The 15,828-nt window shown below is 36.3% G+C and overlaps 3 protein-coding genes across 3 annotated transcripts; 1 reads left to right on the top strand and 2 right to left on the bottom strand.

Annotated features, from left to right (window-relative positions):
- Positions 1-3,391: 3,391 nt before the first annotated feature.
- On the bottom strand, positions 3,392-5,200 carry PHYBLDRAFT_98143 (hypothetical protein; the record flags this gene model as incomplete). The annotated part of the gene is made up of 5 exons (XM_018444044.1): positions 3,392-3,469; positions 3,596-3,875; positions 4,000-4,376; positions 4,501-4,749; positions 4,838-5,200. Coding segments are annotated over 5 exons (1,347 nt in total), but the record flags the coding sequence as incomplete, so codon positions are not given.
- Positions 5,201-5,549: 349 nt separating this feature from the next.
- On the bottom strand, positions 5,550-7,509 carry PHYBLDRAFT_185183 (hypothetical protein). The gene is made up of 4 exons (XM_018439043.1): positions 7,160-7,509; positions 6,721-7,051; positions 5,744-6,604; positions 5,550-5,642 (listed from the first exon to the last, which is right to left on the bottom strand). Exons 1-4 carry the CDS (start codon positions 7,475-7,477, stop codon positions 5,620-5,622), a joined length of 1,533 nt encoding a protein of 510 aa, XP_018296383.1. The 5' UTR covers positions 7,478-7,509; the 3' UTR covers positions 5,550-5,619.
- An 864-nt stretch (positions 7,510-8,373) lies between these two features.
- On the top strand, positions 8,374-10,854 carry PHYBLDRAFT_140443 (hypothetical protein; the record flags this gene model as incomplete). The annotated part of the gene is made up of 9 exons (XM_018430401.1): positions 8,374-8,556; positions 8,767-9,270; positions 9,347-9,426; positions 9,528-9,613; positions 9,694-9,819; positions 9,908-10,103; positions 10,220-10,273; positions 10,373-10,486; positions 10,596-10,854. 9 exons carry the CDS (start codon positions 8,374-8,376, stop codon positions 10,852-10,854), a joined length of 1,602 nt encoding a protein of 533 aa, XP_018296384.1.
- Between the last annotated feature and the right edge of the window lie 4,974 nt (positions 10,855-15,828).

Genomic DNA, 15,828 nt, shown 5'->3' on the forward strand with positions numbered 1-15,828 from the left:
GTTAGTTCCCGTTGCTTGTTAGTTCCCGTTGCTTGTTAGTAGGTTAGTCTGTTAGTCTGTTGCTTCCTGTTGCTATAAAAAGAAATATATATATATGTAAGTTGCTTCTGCCGGGTTGCCCGGGGATTACTCTTCTTGTTACCATTAGAAGAGCAACCCCCGGACTACGGTTGTTCTACTTAGGCTCGGAAATGGCAGCCGCCGTAGTGTCTTTCGGCCAGACATATTTTTGCCTTTGCCTCTGCCTTTGTCTTTGCCTTTGTCTTTGTCTCTGCCTCTGCCTCTGCCTCTGCCTCTGCCTCTGCCTCAGGCTCGGCCATTGCCTCTGGCTCAGGCTTTGTTGTTGTTGTTGTTGTTGTTGTTGTTGTTGTTGTTGTTGTTGTTGTTGTTGTCGCTGCTGCTTCCAATGCTCTTCTTCTAGCCGTAAGCACTTCTACTGCTCTTCTTCTAGCCGCGCGTGTCATTGCATTTGTTTGTCTTCTGGGTGCGAGCGTTTCTGCTTGATCTTGCACTGCTTCCGCTGCGACTACTTCTGCTTCTTCTGCTACTTCTTCTACTTCTTCTACTTCTTCTGCTACTTCTTCTGCTACTTCTTCTGCTACTTCTTCTGCTACTTCTTCTGCTACTTCTTCTGCTACTTCCTCCGCTTCTTCTTCTGCTACTTCTTCTGCTGCTGCTTCCAATGCTCTTCTTCTAGCCGCAAGCACTTCTACTGCTCTTCTTCTAGCCGCGCGTGTCATTGCATTTGTTTGTCTTCTGGGTGCGAGCGTTTCTGCTACTTCTACTACTTCTTCTGCTACTTCTTCTGCTACTTTCTCCGCTTCTTCTTCTTCTTCTTCTTCATATTCTTCATACTCCTCATATTCACCTTCGTTGTCATCGCCATCATATTCGCCTTCATTGTTATCCTCATATTCTTCTTCTTCTTCATCTTCTTCATCTTCATCTTCTTCTTCATCATCATCTTTTTCATCTTCTTCATCTTCTTCATCTTCTTCATCTTCTTCATCTTCTTCATCTTCTTCATCTTCTTCTTCTTCATCATCTTCTTCATCATCTTCTTCATCTTCTTCTTCTTCATCATCTTCTTCATCATCTTCTTCATCTTCTTCTTCTTCATCATCTTCTTCATCTTCATCTTCATCATCTTCTTCATCTTCTTCTTCTTCTTCTTCATCTTCTTCATCTTCTTCATCTTCTTCTTCTTCATCTTCTTCTTCATCATCTCCTCCTCCTTCTTCTTCTCTTCTTCTTTCTTCTTCTCTTCTTCTTTCTTCTTCTCTCCTTCTTCCTTCGTCTCTTCTTTCTGTCTCTCTTCTTCTTCTTTCTTCAAAATTGGTTCTTCTTTCTGCTCTTCTTCTTCTTTGTGCTTCTTTTGGGTCAATTTCCCTTCTTCTTCTTACTGCTTCTTCAATTCTCGTTTTCTTTGGGTTGATATAACGAGCTGTAGCTTTGTACTCCAGCTCATTCTCGGACCATATCTTCTGTTTCTTTATGATATGGCCCTGGGACTCAGAAGCAACGCTTCCGAGCTCCCCCCCTTTCTCCAATCGTCGCTTAAGCCCCTTGGGCAGGTCTGGTGCTATAGGTATATTATTGATTAATATTATATTGTTTATCTACTATTATATAGAGACATGACTTACCAATCATTTTCACTTTTTTGATCTTTCGATCAAAAACTTTGGCTAGATTAGTTTTGGCTAATCTAACTAGAAGTATGCCTCTCAACAGCTTTGGGACTGGCTTGCTAATGGCCTTTTGACCAAACACAAGAGAGCTGTTGCTGGACTTTCTAATACATTTGCATTTGCTGTTGCATTTTCTGTTGTTGTTGTTGTTGTTGTTGTTGTTGTTGTTGTCGCTGCTGCTGCTGCTGCTGCTGCTGCTGCTGCTGCTGGTGTTGCTGTACATTGGAGTAAACTAATGAAAAAGCGCAAAGAAGAAAAATAATACCGTGAGAGTGTTTCTTTTTTTAAACGCGTTATAGTCTTTGGGCCACACACTTTGTAACGCCATCCTTTTTTTTTATTTTGACATGAGCCAATCATTTGCAATTTTGAATACACGTGTCTGCAACAGAGTACTTGAGTGGGGGAAAGTTACTAGTAAGACTTTGTTGTTAGGAAGAGCTTTTGAGCTGTGTAGTGTCTAGAGTCGGATTACTGACCTCTCCTACTGCCAACTATTTACTTTTTTATTTTTCTCTCTCCTTCTACCACTTTCAATCTCCTAATATCGCTGCTTTTCTCTTCCAAATGGCGATGGTCACCAAATACACCCGCCGTCTCAAGTTCCCAAAATCAAGATATAAAACAAAGAATCATGATTGCTTGAGTACCCCCTTGAGTAATTTTATTCAGGTTCAAGGTACATGCACAGAAACAGTTTGTGCAAACTCATTCCATTCGAGCAAACCAATTAAGGGCTTTAAATTTTGATATATATAAAGTATATAACTAAGACTCACTAACTGTCTAAAAATAATATATATATATCATTTCTCAAAAGCACCACTGATACTTTCCTTCTTCTTCTTTTTTTGTCGGTATTATTTCTTAATTTAGTTGCCGGTATTTACTGGGCGGCTATTTAAAATACATTATGCAGTTTGTGATATACATACTACAAGGTATTCGTGATTGTTTATGGGTTAGTATCTCAATAATGGGAAAAGTAGATACTGTGAGAGTGTTATTTATTAAAGAGACAAAATACTATTGTTTATATCCGTTAATATTAAAATCCCTGTAATTCAAATCCCTGTTGTGTAATGGTTGGTTTACACTGTATGAGTATGTAGTGTACGTGTGCCTGGCGCGTAACAGTTCCGGAGATTGTTGACTTGCCAGGTTCATTAGCAAGAAGGAACCAGTGTTTGGTTGTGGGGTCTGTTATTCACTCAATTGTGGTGTGTATACCACACAAATGAAGCAATTATTTTCAAAGAAATATATTATTTAACCTGATTTGAACAATACCTTCAAAAAGAATAAGACGAAAAAAAAAACTTGAACAAAAATTCAGATCATGTAGGTTGAAGCTACTTTGAATTTAATTGTAATAAATTTGATGAAAGAAATATCATTAGAAAATATACTGTATTCCTTCTGCAATTGTACTTGAGTATAGTAAAACACCTTTTAAGTGCAATAAGAAGAATGCCAAAAAATGGCTATTATTAATCCACGTTCTTTTATAATTTAGCTGATAATTTATTTAGAACAAGAATAGAATAGAAGGGGAAGTTGGGAACTTGTTTCTGTTTTGTTTTAACTCGTCATATCAGCTCCTTTCTCTGCTTCTTAAATTTTATATCTTAATTTGGACCTCGAATGTGTAATCAAAACAGAGCATATTATTTTGTTCACCACCCATCACCAAAGGGTCTGCAAAGGGTGCTGGTACACCATTCAGTGTGTAGAATTTTTGCTGCATTCTTACTAGCAATTGTCTGTGTCTCCATTGTCTATATATATATATATATATAAGCAACAAATAAATCGATTAATTAGTAAATATGATGATGATAAAATATAATATACGACACACAGTTGAATTAAATTGGATTTAATCGGAAAGAAAGTTGGTTTACCGAAATTGCACTTTCGAAAGCATTGACATAAATTAGACCACCTAGACCAGGATTCTCAAATCCATCGATAATAATTGGAGGCCAAGATGATTTTGAGTCTGTGTTTGGATGTAATACAGGAAAAGCATTCCATGCTTGGTGGTAGGTCCAGGTTCGATTATAAAACAGCTGATCAAGCAATTCTTCCTTGAGTTCAGTCGAAGAAAATATCTTGACTATACTTTCACCATTCTCTAGGATTCTGTGGACGGCAAAAGTTGTGAATGGAGCTGTAGATTTACTGAATGCGTTTGCTAAAAAAGCACAAATATACATAGATATATAAGAAAATGAAACAAGAAGAAAAAAATGATCCTTCCTTGTGGTAAGATAGATAGACAGACAAAATAATCATTTTCTCTTACGTACGCAAGCCATTTCCTGTGGTAATAATCAAGTTTGGAACATCGTTTTCAGTCGAGCTAAAATATGATGGATCTGGGTATCCAGCCAGAAGAGTAACATGAACAATTTTGTAGTCTCGGACATATGAGCCTGTTGAAACTGGTAGCTCAAGTATTTCATTGGGGTTAAAAGGAGCTGCCAGTATAACAGCATCGTATATCTGAGTGTCGCCATTATTTGTCGTAACCGTGTAACCACCTTGTTTGTCATGGATCTTTTCAACTTTTTTCACAGTTGTTTCCATTCTAATCTCTGCTCCAGAACGTTCAGCAAATTCCTCAAATATCTTGAAGTTTCCGCCTTGAATAGACCACGAATTTTTTGCTGCTAAAGATACCTATTGAATGTGTATAAAGAGATACATAAATAATGATTTTAATACCAGATTTATCTTTATTTTTTTACATGAAAAACATATGGTTATATGTATGTGTATTTGTGTGTGTAACAAATATATTTACCATAGCTCCTAATGCATGAAGTGTATCAATATCTTGGCCATAATTTGCTCTTGTGGCACTCTGAACAATTTCTTCACTAAAGATAGTATTGACACCCATTCTACTTTCAAGATATTCCTGTGCTGAGGTATTCAAGAGTTCATAAATGCCTACTCCTTCAAATGCTTCTTCAATAGAATAATATGGGAGTGCATCGTTTTCATACAGCAGCTCAAATCTCTCCAGAACTGTGTCAAGGTGTCGGTTGGCCTACACACAAAAGAAGAAAAGAAGTAACAGTCATTATCATGTTTGTTACATGGTTAATAATAACTGTTATTATTATATGTAGATTTACCTTCAAAGGAGATGATCCATAACGCCAAAGAAACTTGACACCATCCCAGTATGTACTTCCGGTTTCTTGGAACAGGAAATTTTGACCATCCCAGACACCCAGTTTTTGTTTTTGGGCAGCCAAGGTTGTACGATTCAGGCCAAACTGCTTTGTTGCATTCATCAGATTGTGATTGGCCTCCACGAAAATAGACGCTCCGACCTCAATTACGCCTAGTGCTGGGTCTCCTTTAACAGGCGTAGTCATTGTACGACCACCTAAGCGATGGCTACTTTCATAAAGAGTGGTGTGTAGGTCAATGTCTGTATTTTCAAACGCGTTCTTCAACCAGAATGCCGCCGAAGTACCCGCTGCACCGCCACCTTGTAAAAAATGGTATTTTTGTTTGTTATCAGCGACACAAATAATAATATTATACATATGTATATATGTGACAAACTACAACTACAATTACTACCCATCTATCCATTAATTTATATTTTGTCTTTTGTTATCTAACCTATGATGGCCACTCGCTTCTGTTGTTCAGGGCTTTGTTGAAATACGAGCTGATTTCCAGTATACTTTTGACATAAAATTGGACTGGCAAGCAGTAAAAATAAAAGAGCTCTCATTGATAAAGCAGTGAATGAAAAAAAGAGATGGAAAGAGAGAGAAAAGGGAATCAACTCAAAAGTGAACGCATGACAATTAAGCTGATTGATTGATTGATTTTTTTTTTTGGTTTTTGTACCAAAAACAGAAAAGAGGGATTTATTTTATTTATTTATTTCCCGAAGCTTTTAACTGGATCCGTCAAAATCAACTATAAAAAAATAATAAAAGAAAGGGTAAGAATTGATGTTGTTAGTCAAAAGGATATACAAGAAGTACTTAATAAAGATAGGTAAAATAAATGACTTTTACCTTCAATTCCATTTATTGTGTGAAAGACAAAAAGAAGGGCATTTGCAGCCAATTGCATGCCGAATCCTCTATAAAGTCCACGAATACCCCAGGCACTTGTAGTCTTGATTTGTCGATCATTTTCAAACGTTTCACCATCCTCACTATTACTATCATTATCATCACTATTATTATAATCTTTCCTCCGTTTGATGACTGTACGTTTCGTATTGTGTTTTTTCTTTGTGCCTTCTTCTTTCATGATCTTGTATACGGCATCTAGTATACCGTTGTAAGGAACTGGACGAAGTGCGACAGATGTTTCAAACGGGCCTCCTCCTCCTATCTCTTTGGGAGAATATGGGACCTGACATTGTAATCTTTTACGGATAACTTCTAGTGGCAATGTGATAAGAAGCGCCAGTGTGCTCATGGCCAATTGGGCTGCGCCATACAGAATAGGTGAATCTGAGGCAGATATATGCAGCCATCTGTCGATAATTAACGGCGTGCTGCACGTCAAGAGCGGGTGGATAGTGTGATAGAGAATGGTGGGTAAAAGGTTGATCGAGCCATATACTTTGCCAAGACCGCCTTCTTCTCGGCACATGGTTGCAAATGCGTGGATGAGATGTCTGTATTTTGCATTCGTAGGCGAAGACGACTGAACAATTAACCGGGTACGGATAATTTCCAGTGGGCTCAACAGAATGCCTATTGCCAAATGACTTGCTACCATGGTTGTCATGTTTGGAGTGACATTGTCAAGATGCATTAATGGTATCGTATCATCATACAATCCAAACACGTCGTTTAATGCGCCTTCAAGAGCAGGTTGTAGACACGCTCTTGCCATTTCATAAACCCATGTTACTCTCTGACCTACCGTAATATATATATATATATATGGTAAATAAACATCGGAATAGTTATATTAAACCCAAACACACACACACATATATATATACATATATATATTTCTTTTCTTCTTTCCTTACCTTTAAAAAGCGACATCCACCCTTCACCAGGTTGCTTCACAATAACACTCAATATCTCAAGAACTCCTCCTCCCATTGGTGCCATCTGGTGAACAGGTCGACTTTCATCGTCATAAACACTTCTAGACGTAACTGTTACTTGTTGTTGTTGCTGTTGGTGGGGGTGGGGGTGTGGGTGCTTTTTCTGCGATTCCGTATTTCGTGCATAATTTGACCAGGATGGTTGAGTAGGTTCTTTTTCTTGATTTGTTGTATTTCCGGGTCGCATACTGTAGAATGCATCGTCTTCATCTTCATCCGAGGAAGTTCCATTCTGATAACCTGTAGTTTGCTAATTCTAAAAAGGTTATTTAAAAAAATAAAAATGGATAGGTCCGAGATTTCTCATTTGGAATTATAATGTTTGTGCTTGTACTTGGAATTTTATATATATACTTACTTCAACAAGAGGGTTCTTTTTAATGGTGTCACGAAATCCAATGACTTCGACATCCTCATGAGGTGAGTATTGTACTTGCAAAAGAGTTGTTCCGACATCAAATGGACTTGTCAGCATTGTCAGCATGTACTTTGCAGCAGCAAATGTAGTGATGCGGGTCGTCAGTCCTTTGAGGGGTCTTTCTTCATTGTCGAGATATATATTGGGGGTCAATCCTGGAGCAGCATCATTCGAAGGTAAAGAAGTGTAGTTGTGTTGGTGATGGAGACCAGGGGTGTAGTATGGGCGATGAGGGTTAACACCCTTTTGGATATTCATGATATTTTCTTTTTGATTGTTGTTGTTCTTTGTTTATTAGATAGAGTACAGAACAACCAGGTTTGAAGAAAGACGGAACTCCAAAATAAAAAGAAAGAGAGAGAGAGAAAAAGCAGCAGGTATTGTATTGCATATTTCATTTGTCATTTTTCATATTCCTTTCAAAAGAACCAATATGTTGATATACACATGCGTACATACGCACATGCGCAAAAAAACAAATATAAGTCAAGATGCTATTAGTATTTCCCCACTATAACTTTATACTAATTCAGCTCAACTAAGATAATGAGGGATGAACACTATTCAAAATAGTTTGTCAAAAAATTGATCAAATTTAAAGCTTTATATATATCTTTTATTTTTGGACAAGGTATTCCAAAGATCAGACATGTCAATATTTATCTTATATATATATTTACCAAGAAAAAAAACCCCAAGGGCTCATATAAAAGAAGTATTGTGTGGATCTGGTGATATATCCTCAAGAAGAAGAAAGAAAACATGCGTTTTTTTTATTGAAAGGATAAATTATTCACATTGAAATTGAATGGGTATTTACAAAGCCAATATGACCTAAAAATACAGCACATAAACATATATATAAAAGAAAGAGATTTATATATTGAGTGATAAGCCAAATATATCGACTTATATATATTCAGCTATCAAATAGTGTCCATTTGGACTATCAAGACACGATAAAGTCTTCTTTTAGGAAATATTTGTTAAAGACAAGAAGAGTCGAACAAAAAACCTTGATCCAAAAAAAATGTTCACAAAATTGAAGTCACGTCTTTTTTCTGAAACAAAAAAAAAAAAGAGTAAAAGCAAGTAAAAAAAAATATATAATGCATAATGAAGATCGAGTTTAAGCATTCAACATTCCAATCGTCATGAACCTCATTGAAGAGCTTCGAGAGTGTCTCCGTATTTCCGGATTGCATCCTGAGCCAGAGCAGTCAATTGCAGTTGGACTACACATTGCACGCTTGTTACGAGACGTCCAATGTTGCTACAGATGCTGTTTGCGATTTACTCGCTGTAACAAAATGAAGATTTACAAAGCCTCTGAACAGGTACATTATTCGAGACCTCATTTTATTTTTCTTAAGACTTTTACTATAATTGATACTGTTACTATTATTATTATTATCATGCTCTGATTTCATTGACTAACGAGAAAAGGGAAAACATCTATTATTTATTTACTCTTGCTGTTAAATAAAACCTCGCACACACACACACACACACACACACACACACACGCACACACACCAAACAAAAAGGATCTTCAAACGGCATTTAATTCACTGGCCAAGTTGTTGGATGTTAAACCTGTCAGTAATGACGAAGAAGTTCAGGTTGCTTCGGGATGCCCGGCTTGTCTAGGTGCACTTGGTTGGATGGACCAACCCGAAAATATCCAGGGCATTTTTGATAAAATTGACACCGAAAATTATGATTGCAAACGTGTCAATCTCAACTGTACTATGCCTGTCAGCAGTCTGCACAGAAGCCATCTGTTGGGTGTTTATGTTTCCGACCGCCTCTCAGATTTCCCTCCCTCTGTGCTTGAGATCTGGAATAGCGAACCTGTGCATGATCCTAAAGATGCCTTTAAGGCTGTGATATCCGATAAATTGGTGGAAAGATATGGCTGGACCATGGACCCTGTAACCGCACCTTTACGTATGACAATAGTGTTGGATCACTTGGAAACAGCACTTGAACATCGATTCTTGACACAAGTCAAGGAGCCTGTAATGAAGCTTCGTAAAGTGCGCCAAAACGTAGGTCTTTTTTCATACATATATATACAAAGGAAAACAATAGTCCACATATACTTATTCTTATTTTTATTCTTAGCGAAAAAGTATTGTAGCAGGTGAATCACGAACCACAATTACTGAAGCCTTGGCTGCTTTGAGTAAAGAAGAAGCTTATAGGTCAGTATATATATATTATAATTGGATTATTCATATCTTTCTTTTTCTAACATTTCGACGCTATCTTTTACTAATATTTTTATGGGGGACTTACTATATAGTTTGACAGCAATTCCTCCCCTTCCTCCAACAACTCAAATTACATTGGCAGATGTAGCAATGGTTCATGAATCAACTATTGTTGGTGGTAAGATTCTCTACATATGTATATATAAACTATAAACTAAATAATCATTTTAAAAAATTGTTTTGCTTTTCTTTTAAAAGGTCGATACTTGAAAATGTCTCGAGAATATAGTCAAACACCATGGGAAATAAAAGGAAAACGCCTGGCCGAGTTCTCGGTTTCTGAAGCAATTGAAGAGATCATTAAAAGATACCATCGATGTGATAGTAAGTAATTCAGACAATCTAACCAATACATTTTTCTTTTTAAATTAACTTTTTTCTTAAAAAAAATGTGTGCTTCACATTTGTGTAGACAGTAAATTTGTTACTGCTGGCCGTGAAGATGCAAATGTACGCATGCTGGGAACTGGTCGTCCATTTTACTGCGAGCTGATCAATCCTAGAAAGCCAGTACTTGCAGATGAAGAGTACAAGAAGATCGAAGACGAAATTAACAACCAGGATTCAAAAGATGCTGTCCAGGTGCGCCATCTGTGCAAAATATCACCGTAAGTCATTAAACTACAAACATGCTAACCAAAAGACCTCTCGCCCTAAGCATGAAATGTAAGAAAAAATAAGACAAAGAAATGGTGTGGCTTACTTTATTATACATATGTAATAGTTCCGATACAAAAATTATCAAAGAAGGCGAAGAGACCAAATGCAAATCTTATAGGTAAAGAATTCATCCATATGCAATTCAATATTTCCATAGACATATATTTTTGTGTGTCTATACAGCACCTTGGCTGACAATTGAATGTTATATACATAGAGCACTTGTGTGGATCTCCCAACCAATAACCGACGAAATAATTGAAAAGGTTAACAAAGTTGGCTCTGCTCCTTTCAAGATTCAACAGACTACACCTCTTCGTGTATTCCAAAGGTAAATAAAGAGAGAGAGAGAGAGAGAGATAAAGAACACGATAATTATCTCGACAAAGGAATCTTGTTAAATTTGTCATTTTGTTTTCCTCATTTTCTTCTGTTATTAGACGCTCTGCTGCTATCAGAGAAAAGGAAATCCACACTTGTCATTTAGAAAGAGTCGATGGAGCTTCCTTGAGTGGTGTCGAGAGTCAATTTGGTGTCCTGACTTTGAATACACAGGCAGGAACCTACATCAAAGAGTTTGTTCATGGTGATCTTGGGCGCACTCTTCCTAACCTAGCCACATTAACAGGTGCCGTTGGTGCAGATCTCATAGAATTAGATGTACTAGATGTTGATTTAGTATGGCCTCCAAAGAAATGATATGTATGTACATATAAGTACATACATTTCTATTAATATTTATCAAATCAAATTGAAATAAAGCAATACTAAAAAAAACAATATATACTGGTTGTTTCCATTGAGACAGTTTAAGAAGCAATAATCATACTATTCTAAGAAAGAAAAAAATGTTTGTCTAAGTTTATTTAAATATTTTATTCTTATAAATATTTGATACCAAAATAAAAAGCAAACATAACCAATACAAATATTGAAAACCTTGGTTCAAATAAAATAGCGATAATTGCACTGAATTGTTTAGTTTCTTTTTTCATTATTTCATATATTGTATACTCATCTTCTATCATTTATGATATTACAGTCAAAGCTCGATATAGTGATATGGATGGTGGACAGAAATTTTATCACTATCACTATATCGAGCGTGATTTTTTTCTTATTCCGTATATTTTTTAGTGATACTTCTAATGCCGCTGTGAGTGACTACTGTTTTCTAATAGGATTCATAGTATTTTGTCTAAGAAAGTGGGCTTGCTTTAAAATGCTAAATAAAATATATACTACATTTATTTTTTTGTACTATAAAAATAAACTCAGAGCTCGATATAGTGATAATAAACAGGCACGGACACAAATTTTCCAAAAAATTATCACTATATCGAATATCACTATATCGAGCTTTGACTGTACTTCTTTCTAAAGTTTCTTATATAGCTCTTATACTAGTATCAATTTAAGTATTCACTGTCCATTTATAATATCTGTTTGTCTAATATTATAAAACCATTTCAAATTTTAATAATTATCTTGATAGTTAAAACTTCTCCCATATCAATTTAAATTCTATATGATGTGACATTGGATTCTTAGCTTTATCTACTTCTCTACTGTTTGTTTCAAATGGGTACACAATTATTATTGTATATAGTATATCCATAATAATATATATAATGATGGCAAGAATGTTTCTGATATCTTTGAACCATTTAAAATCTCTGATATCTTTGAAGTCATTAAGGCATCTAGAGCTCTTAGAGCTATTAGTGTCCTTAAAGTCATTAGGGTCCCTATAACCTTTATAATCTTTCTACCCCTCGTACCCCTCGTACCCCTTATAACCCTTATAACCCTAATACCCCTCGTACCCCTTGCGGTATACACACCACAATTGAGTGAAGAACAGACTCCAAAACCAAACACTGGTTCCTTCTTGTTAATGAACTCTGCAAGCTAACAATTTCCGGAACTGTTACACACCAGGCACACGTACGCTACATACTCATACAGTGTAAACCAACCATTACACAGCAGAGATTTGAATTAAAGAGATTTTAATATTAATAGATATAAACAATATTATTTGGTCTCTTTAATAAATAACACTCTCACAGTATCTACTCTTCCCGTTATTGAGATACTAGTCCATAAACAATCACGAATACCTTGGAGTATGTATATCACAAACTGCATAATGTTTTTTAAATAGCCGTCCAGTAAATACCGGCGACTAAATCAAGAAATAATACCGACAAAAAAAGAAGAAGAAGGAAAGTATCAGTGGTGCTTTTGAGAAATGATATATATATATATTATTTTTAGACAGTTAGTGAGTCTTAGCTATATACTTTATATATATCAAAATTTAAAACCCTTAATTGGTTTGCTCGAATGGAATGAGTTTGCACAAACTGTTTCTGTGTATGTACCTTGAACCTGAATAAAATTACTCAAGGGGGTTAATCATGATTCTTTTTTATATCTTGATTTTGGGAACTTGAGACGGCGGGTGTATTTTGTGGCCATCGCCATTTGGAAGAGAAAAGCAGCGACATTAGGAGATTGAAATGTGTAGAAGGAGGGAGAAAAATAAAAAGTAAATAGTTGGCAGTAGGAGAGGTCAGTAATCCGACTCTAGACACTACACAGCTCAAAAGCTCTTCCTAACAACAAAGTCTTACTAGTAACTTTCCCCCACTCAAGTACTCTGTTGCAGACACGTGTATTCAAAATTGCAAATGATTGGCTCATGTCAAAATTAAAAAAAAAGGATGGCGTTACAAAATGTGTGGCCCAAAGGCTATAACTTGCGCCTTAAAAAAAGAACGCGTCTCAAAATGTGTGGCCCAAAGATTATAACGCGTTTAAAAAAAAGAAACACTCTCACGGTATTATTTTTCTTCTTTGCGCTTTTTCATTAGTTTACTCCAATGTACAGCAACACCAGCAGCAGCATCAGCAGCATAAGCAGCAAAAAATTGTCCTTCAACGGCTTGTTTGTGTTTGGCCCAAAGGCCATTCACAAGCATGTCCCAAAGCTGTTGAGACATACAATTCTAGTTAGATTAGCCAAAACTAATCTAGTCAAAGTTTTTGGTCGAAAGATCAAACAAGTGAGAATGATTGGTAAGTAATGTCTCTATATAATAGTAGATAAACAATATAATATTAATCAATAATATACCTATAGCACCAGACCTGCCCAAGGGGCTTAAGCGAAGATTGGAGAAAGAAAATGAGCTGGAGCACAAAGCTACAGCTCATTTTATCAAGCAAAAGAAAAGGAGAATAGAAGAAGCAGAAATAAGAAGAAGAGATATTGACGCAAGAGAAGCAGAAAGAAGAAGAAGAGAAGAAAGAAGAAGCAATGAAGAAGCAATAAGAAGAAGAGAAGAAATAAGAAGAAGAAGAGAGGCAGAAAGAAGAGACGAAGAAAGAAGAAGAGAAGAAGAAAGAAGAAGAGAGATAGACAGAAGATACGAAGAAAGAAGAAGAGAAGAAGAAGCAGGAGATGAAGAAGAAGAAGAAGATGATGAAGATGATGATGAAGAAGATGATGAAGATGATGATGAAGAAGAAGATGAAGATGAAGAAGATGAAGAAGAAGATGAAGAAGAAGAAGAAGAAGAAGAAGATGAGGATGATGATGATGAAGAAGAAGATGATGATGAAGAAGAAGAAGAAGATGAAGTAGTAGTAAAAGAAGAAGAAGAAGAAGATGATGATGATGAAGAAGAAGAAGAAGAAGAAGAAGAAGTAGTAGTAGTCAAAGAAGAAGAAGAAGAAGAAGAAGAAGTAGTAGTAGTAGTCAAAGAAGAAGAAGAAGAAGAAGTAGTGGTAAAAGAAGAAGAAGAAGAAGAAGAAAGCGAGGAGTTCTTTGATGCAGAAGAAGAACTTCTCGACGAAGCAGAAGAAGATGCCGACTACGACGCTGATGACGAGTACGAAGCTGAAATAACACAGCCACAGCCACACCCACAGCTACACCCACACCCACACACACACCTACACCTACACCCACACCTACACCCACAACCACAACCACAACCACACCCACAACCACAACCACAGCCACAGCCACAGCCACAGCCACCCACAGAACCTGAAGAGGTTGGAAATGGGACTAGAAAATGGCTGACAGTTGCCGGTGTAATCACAGCATCTGCAGTCCGGGGATTACTCTTCTGATGGTAACAAGAAGAGTAATCTCCGGGTACCCCGGAAGAAGCAACTAACAAAAAAACTTTTTGTAACAACAGGAAGCAACAAGAAGCAGCAGACTAACAGACTAACATACTAACAAGCAACAGACACTAACAAGCAACGGGAACTAACAAGCAACGGGAACTAACCTTACTCACAACTAACTACAAACAATTAACTTTTTGAACAACTAACATTATGAACAACTAACATTACTAACAACTAACTTTACTAGCAAAATCCGGATCAGAGTCATAGCTAGTGTTAGAATTAGAGTCATAGCTAGTGTTAGAATTAGAGTCATAGCTAGTGTTAGAATTAGAGTCATAGCTAGTGTTAGAATTAGAGTCATAGCTAGTGTTAGAATTAGAGTCATAGCTAGTGTTAGAATTAGAGTCATAGCTAGTGTTAGAATTAGAGCCATAGCTAGTGTTAGAATAAGAGTCATAGCTAGTGTTAGAATAAGAGTTATAGCTAGTGTTAGAATAAGAGTTATAGCTAGAGTTAGAATTAGTTATAGTCATAGTAAAAAAAAATCAACTCTTATATATTTTAACCAAAATGTGTTATTATATATATTAGGAGCTTTGCTCCCCCCTCCCCTCGGGGGAAGGGGTCATTGGCCTATGAAGTTTTATATAACTTTTCTCTACTGTCAATTGTGTACGGCACACAATTACCAAGTAGTATAGGCTTCATATTTTATTTTATTGAGAAACAAGTAAGTTAGATAATACGTGACAAAATTTATAAGTTGTATGACATGATCTCTAACTTCATCCTGTTTTTTCTAATTAGACTAGGAGCTTTGCTCCCCCCTTCCTCTCAGAGGGTGACCCCATTGGCCTATGTTAAGTTCTATATGACTTTTCCTTACTGTTAATTGTGTGCCGTACACAATTACCAAGTAGTATAGGCCTTATATTTTATTTTATTGAGAAACAAGTAAGTTAGGGAATACGTGGCGAAAGTTATAAGTTGCATGACATGATCTCTAACTCCATCCTGTTTTTTTCTAATTAGATAAAATAAAATGAATTCTGGGAACATGACTTTTAGCTAAAAGTCTAAATACAGGATAAAAGTCGAGATAAAAGCGACTGCTGGAGACGCTATTATATTTATATTGCTTATTTTTTATCATTATTATTACTATTATTATTACAAAACCAAATAAAAAAGAAACCTCCCTAAAAGTCTGTGAGAGGCCGTAGCCCAAAAGCATAACATGTGAAGATTGTACAAAAGAATCCATGTACATCCGACAATCATCTGAGATTAGCATTAAAGAATATTATCATTTGTAAAGCGAACAGTAACAGACTTTTTCTCTCTCTCTCTCTCTCTTTTTAAGTCATCCGGTGGTATGCTCAGGCATTACAGCTTTTCAAACTAAGTTTGACTGAAAGATGGTAACAACGCCCGTTACAATGGGGTCGAAACTCATGTTAATCGAGTAGATGACCAGTTTAGAAACCTAGTTTAGTTTGATGACTCAAGATTCACAATGTG

This window comes from Phycomyces blakesleeanus (assembly GCF_001638985.1).
Source record: "Phycomyces blakesleeanus NRRL 1555(-) unplaced genomic scaffold PHYBLscaffold_3, whole genome shotgun sequence".
In the NCBI taxonomy this organism is placed as follows: domain Eukaryota; kingdom Fungi; phylum Mucoromycota; class Mucoromycetes; order Mucorales; family Phycomycetaceae; genus Phycomyces; species Phycomyces blakesleeanus.

What these genes read in the sequence shown, in the direction of transcription:
- PHYBLDRAFT_185183 (XM_018439043.1), bottom strand. Translation starts at nt 7,477, where the DNA reads ATGAATATCCAAAAGGGTGTTAACCCTCATCGCCCATACTACACCCCT. An exon ending in AAAAGAACCCTCTTGTTGAA is followed by an intron (nt 7,052 to 7,159) that starts GTAAGTATATAT and finishes TTTTAGAATTAG; the next exon opens with CAAACTACAGGTTATCAGAA. An exon ending in CACAATAAATGGAATTGAAG is followed by an intron (nt 5,643 to 5,743) that starts GTAAAAGTCATT and finishes ATTTTTTTATAG; the next exon opens with TTGATTTTGACGGATCCAGT.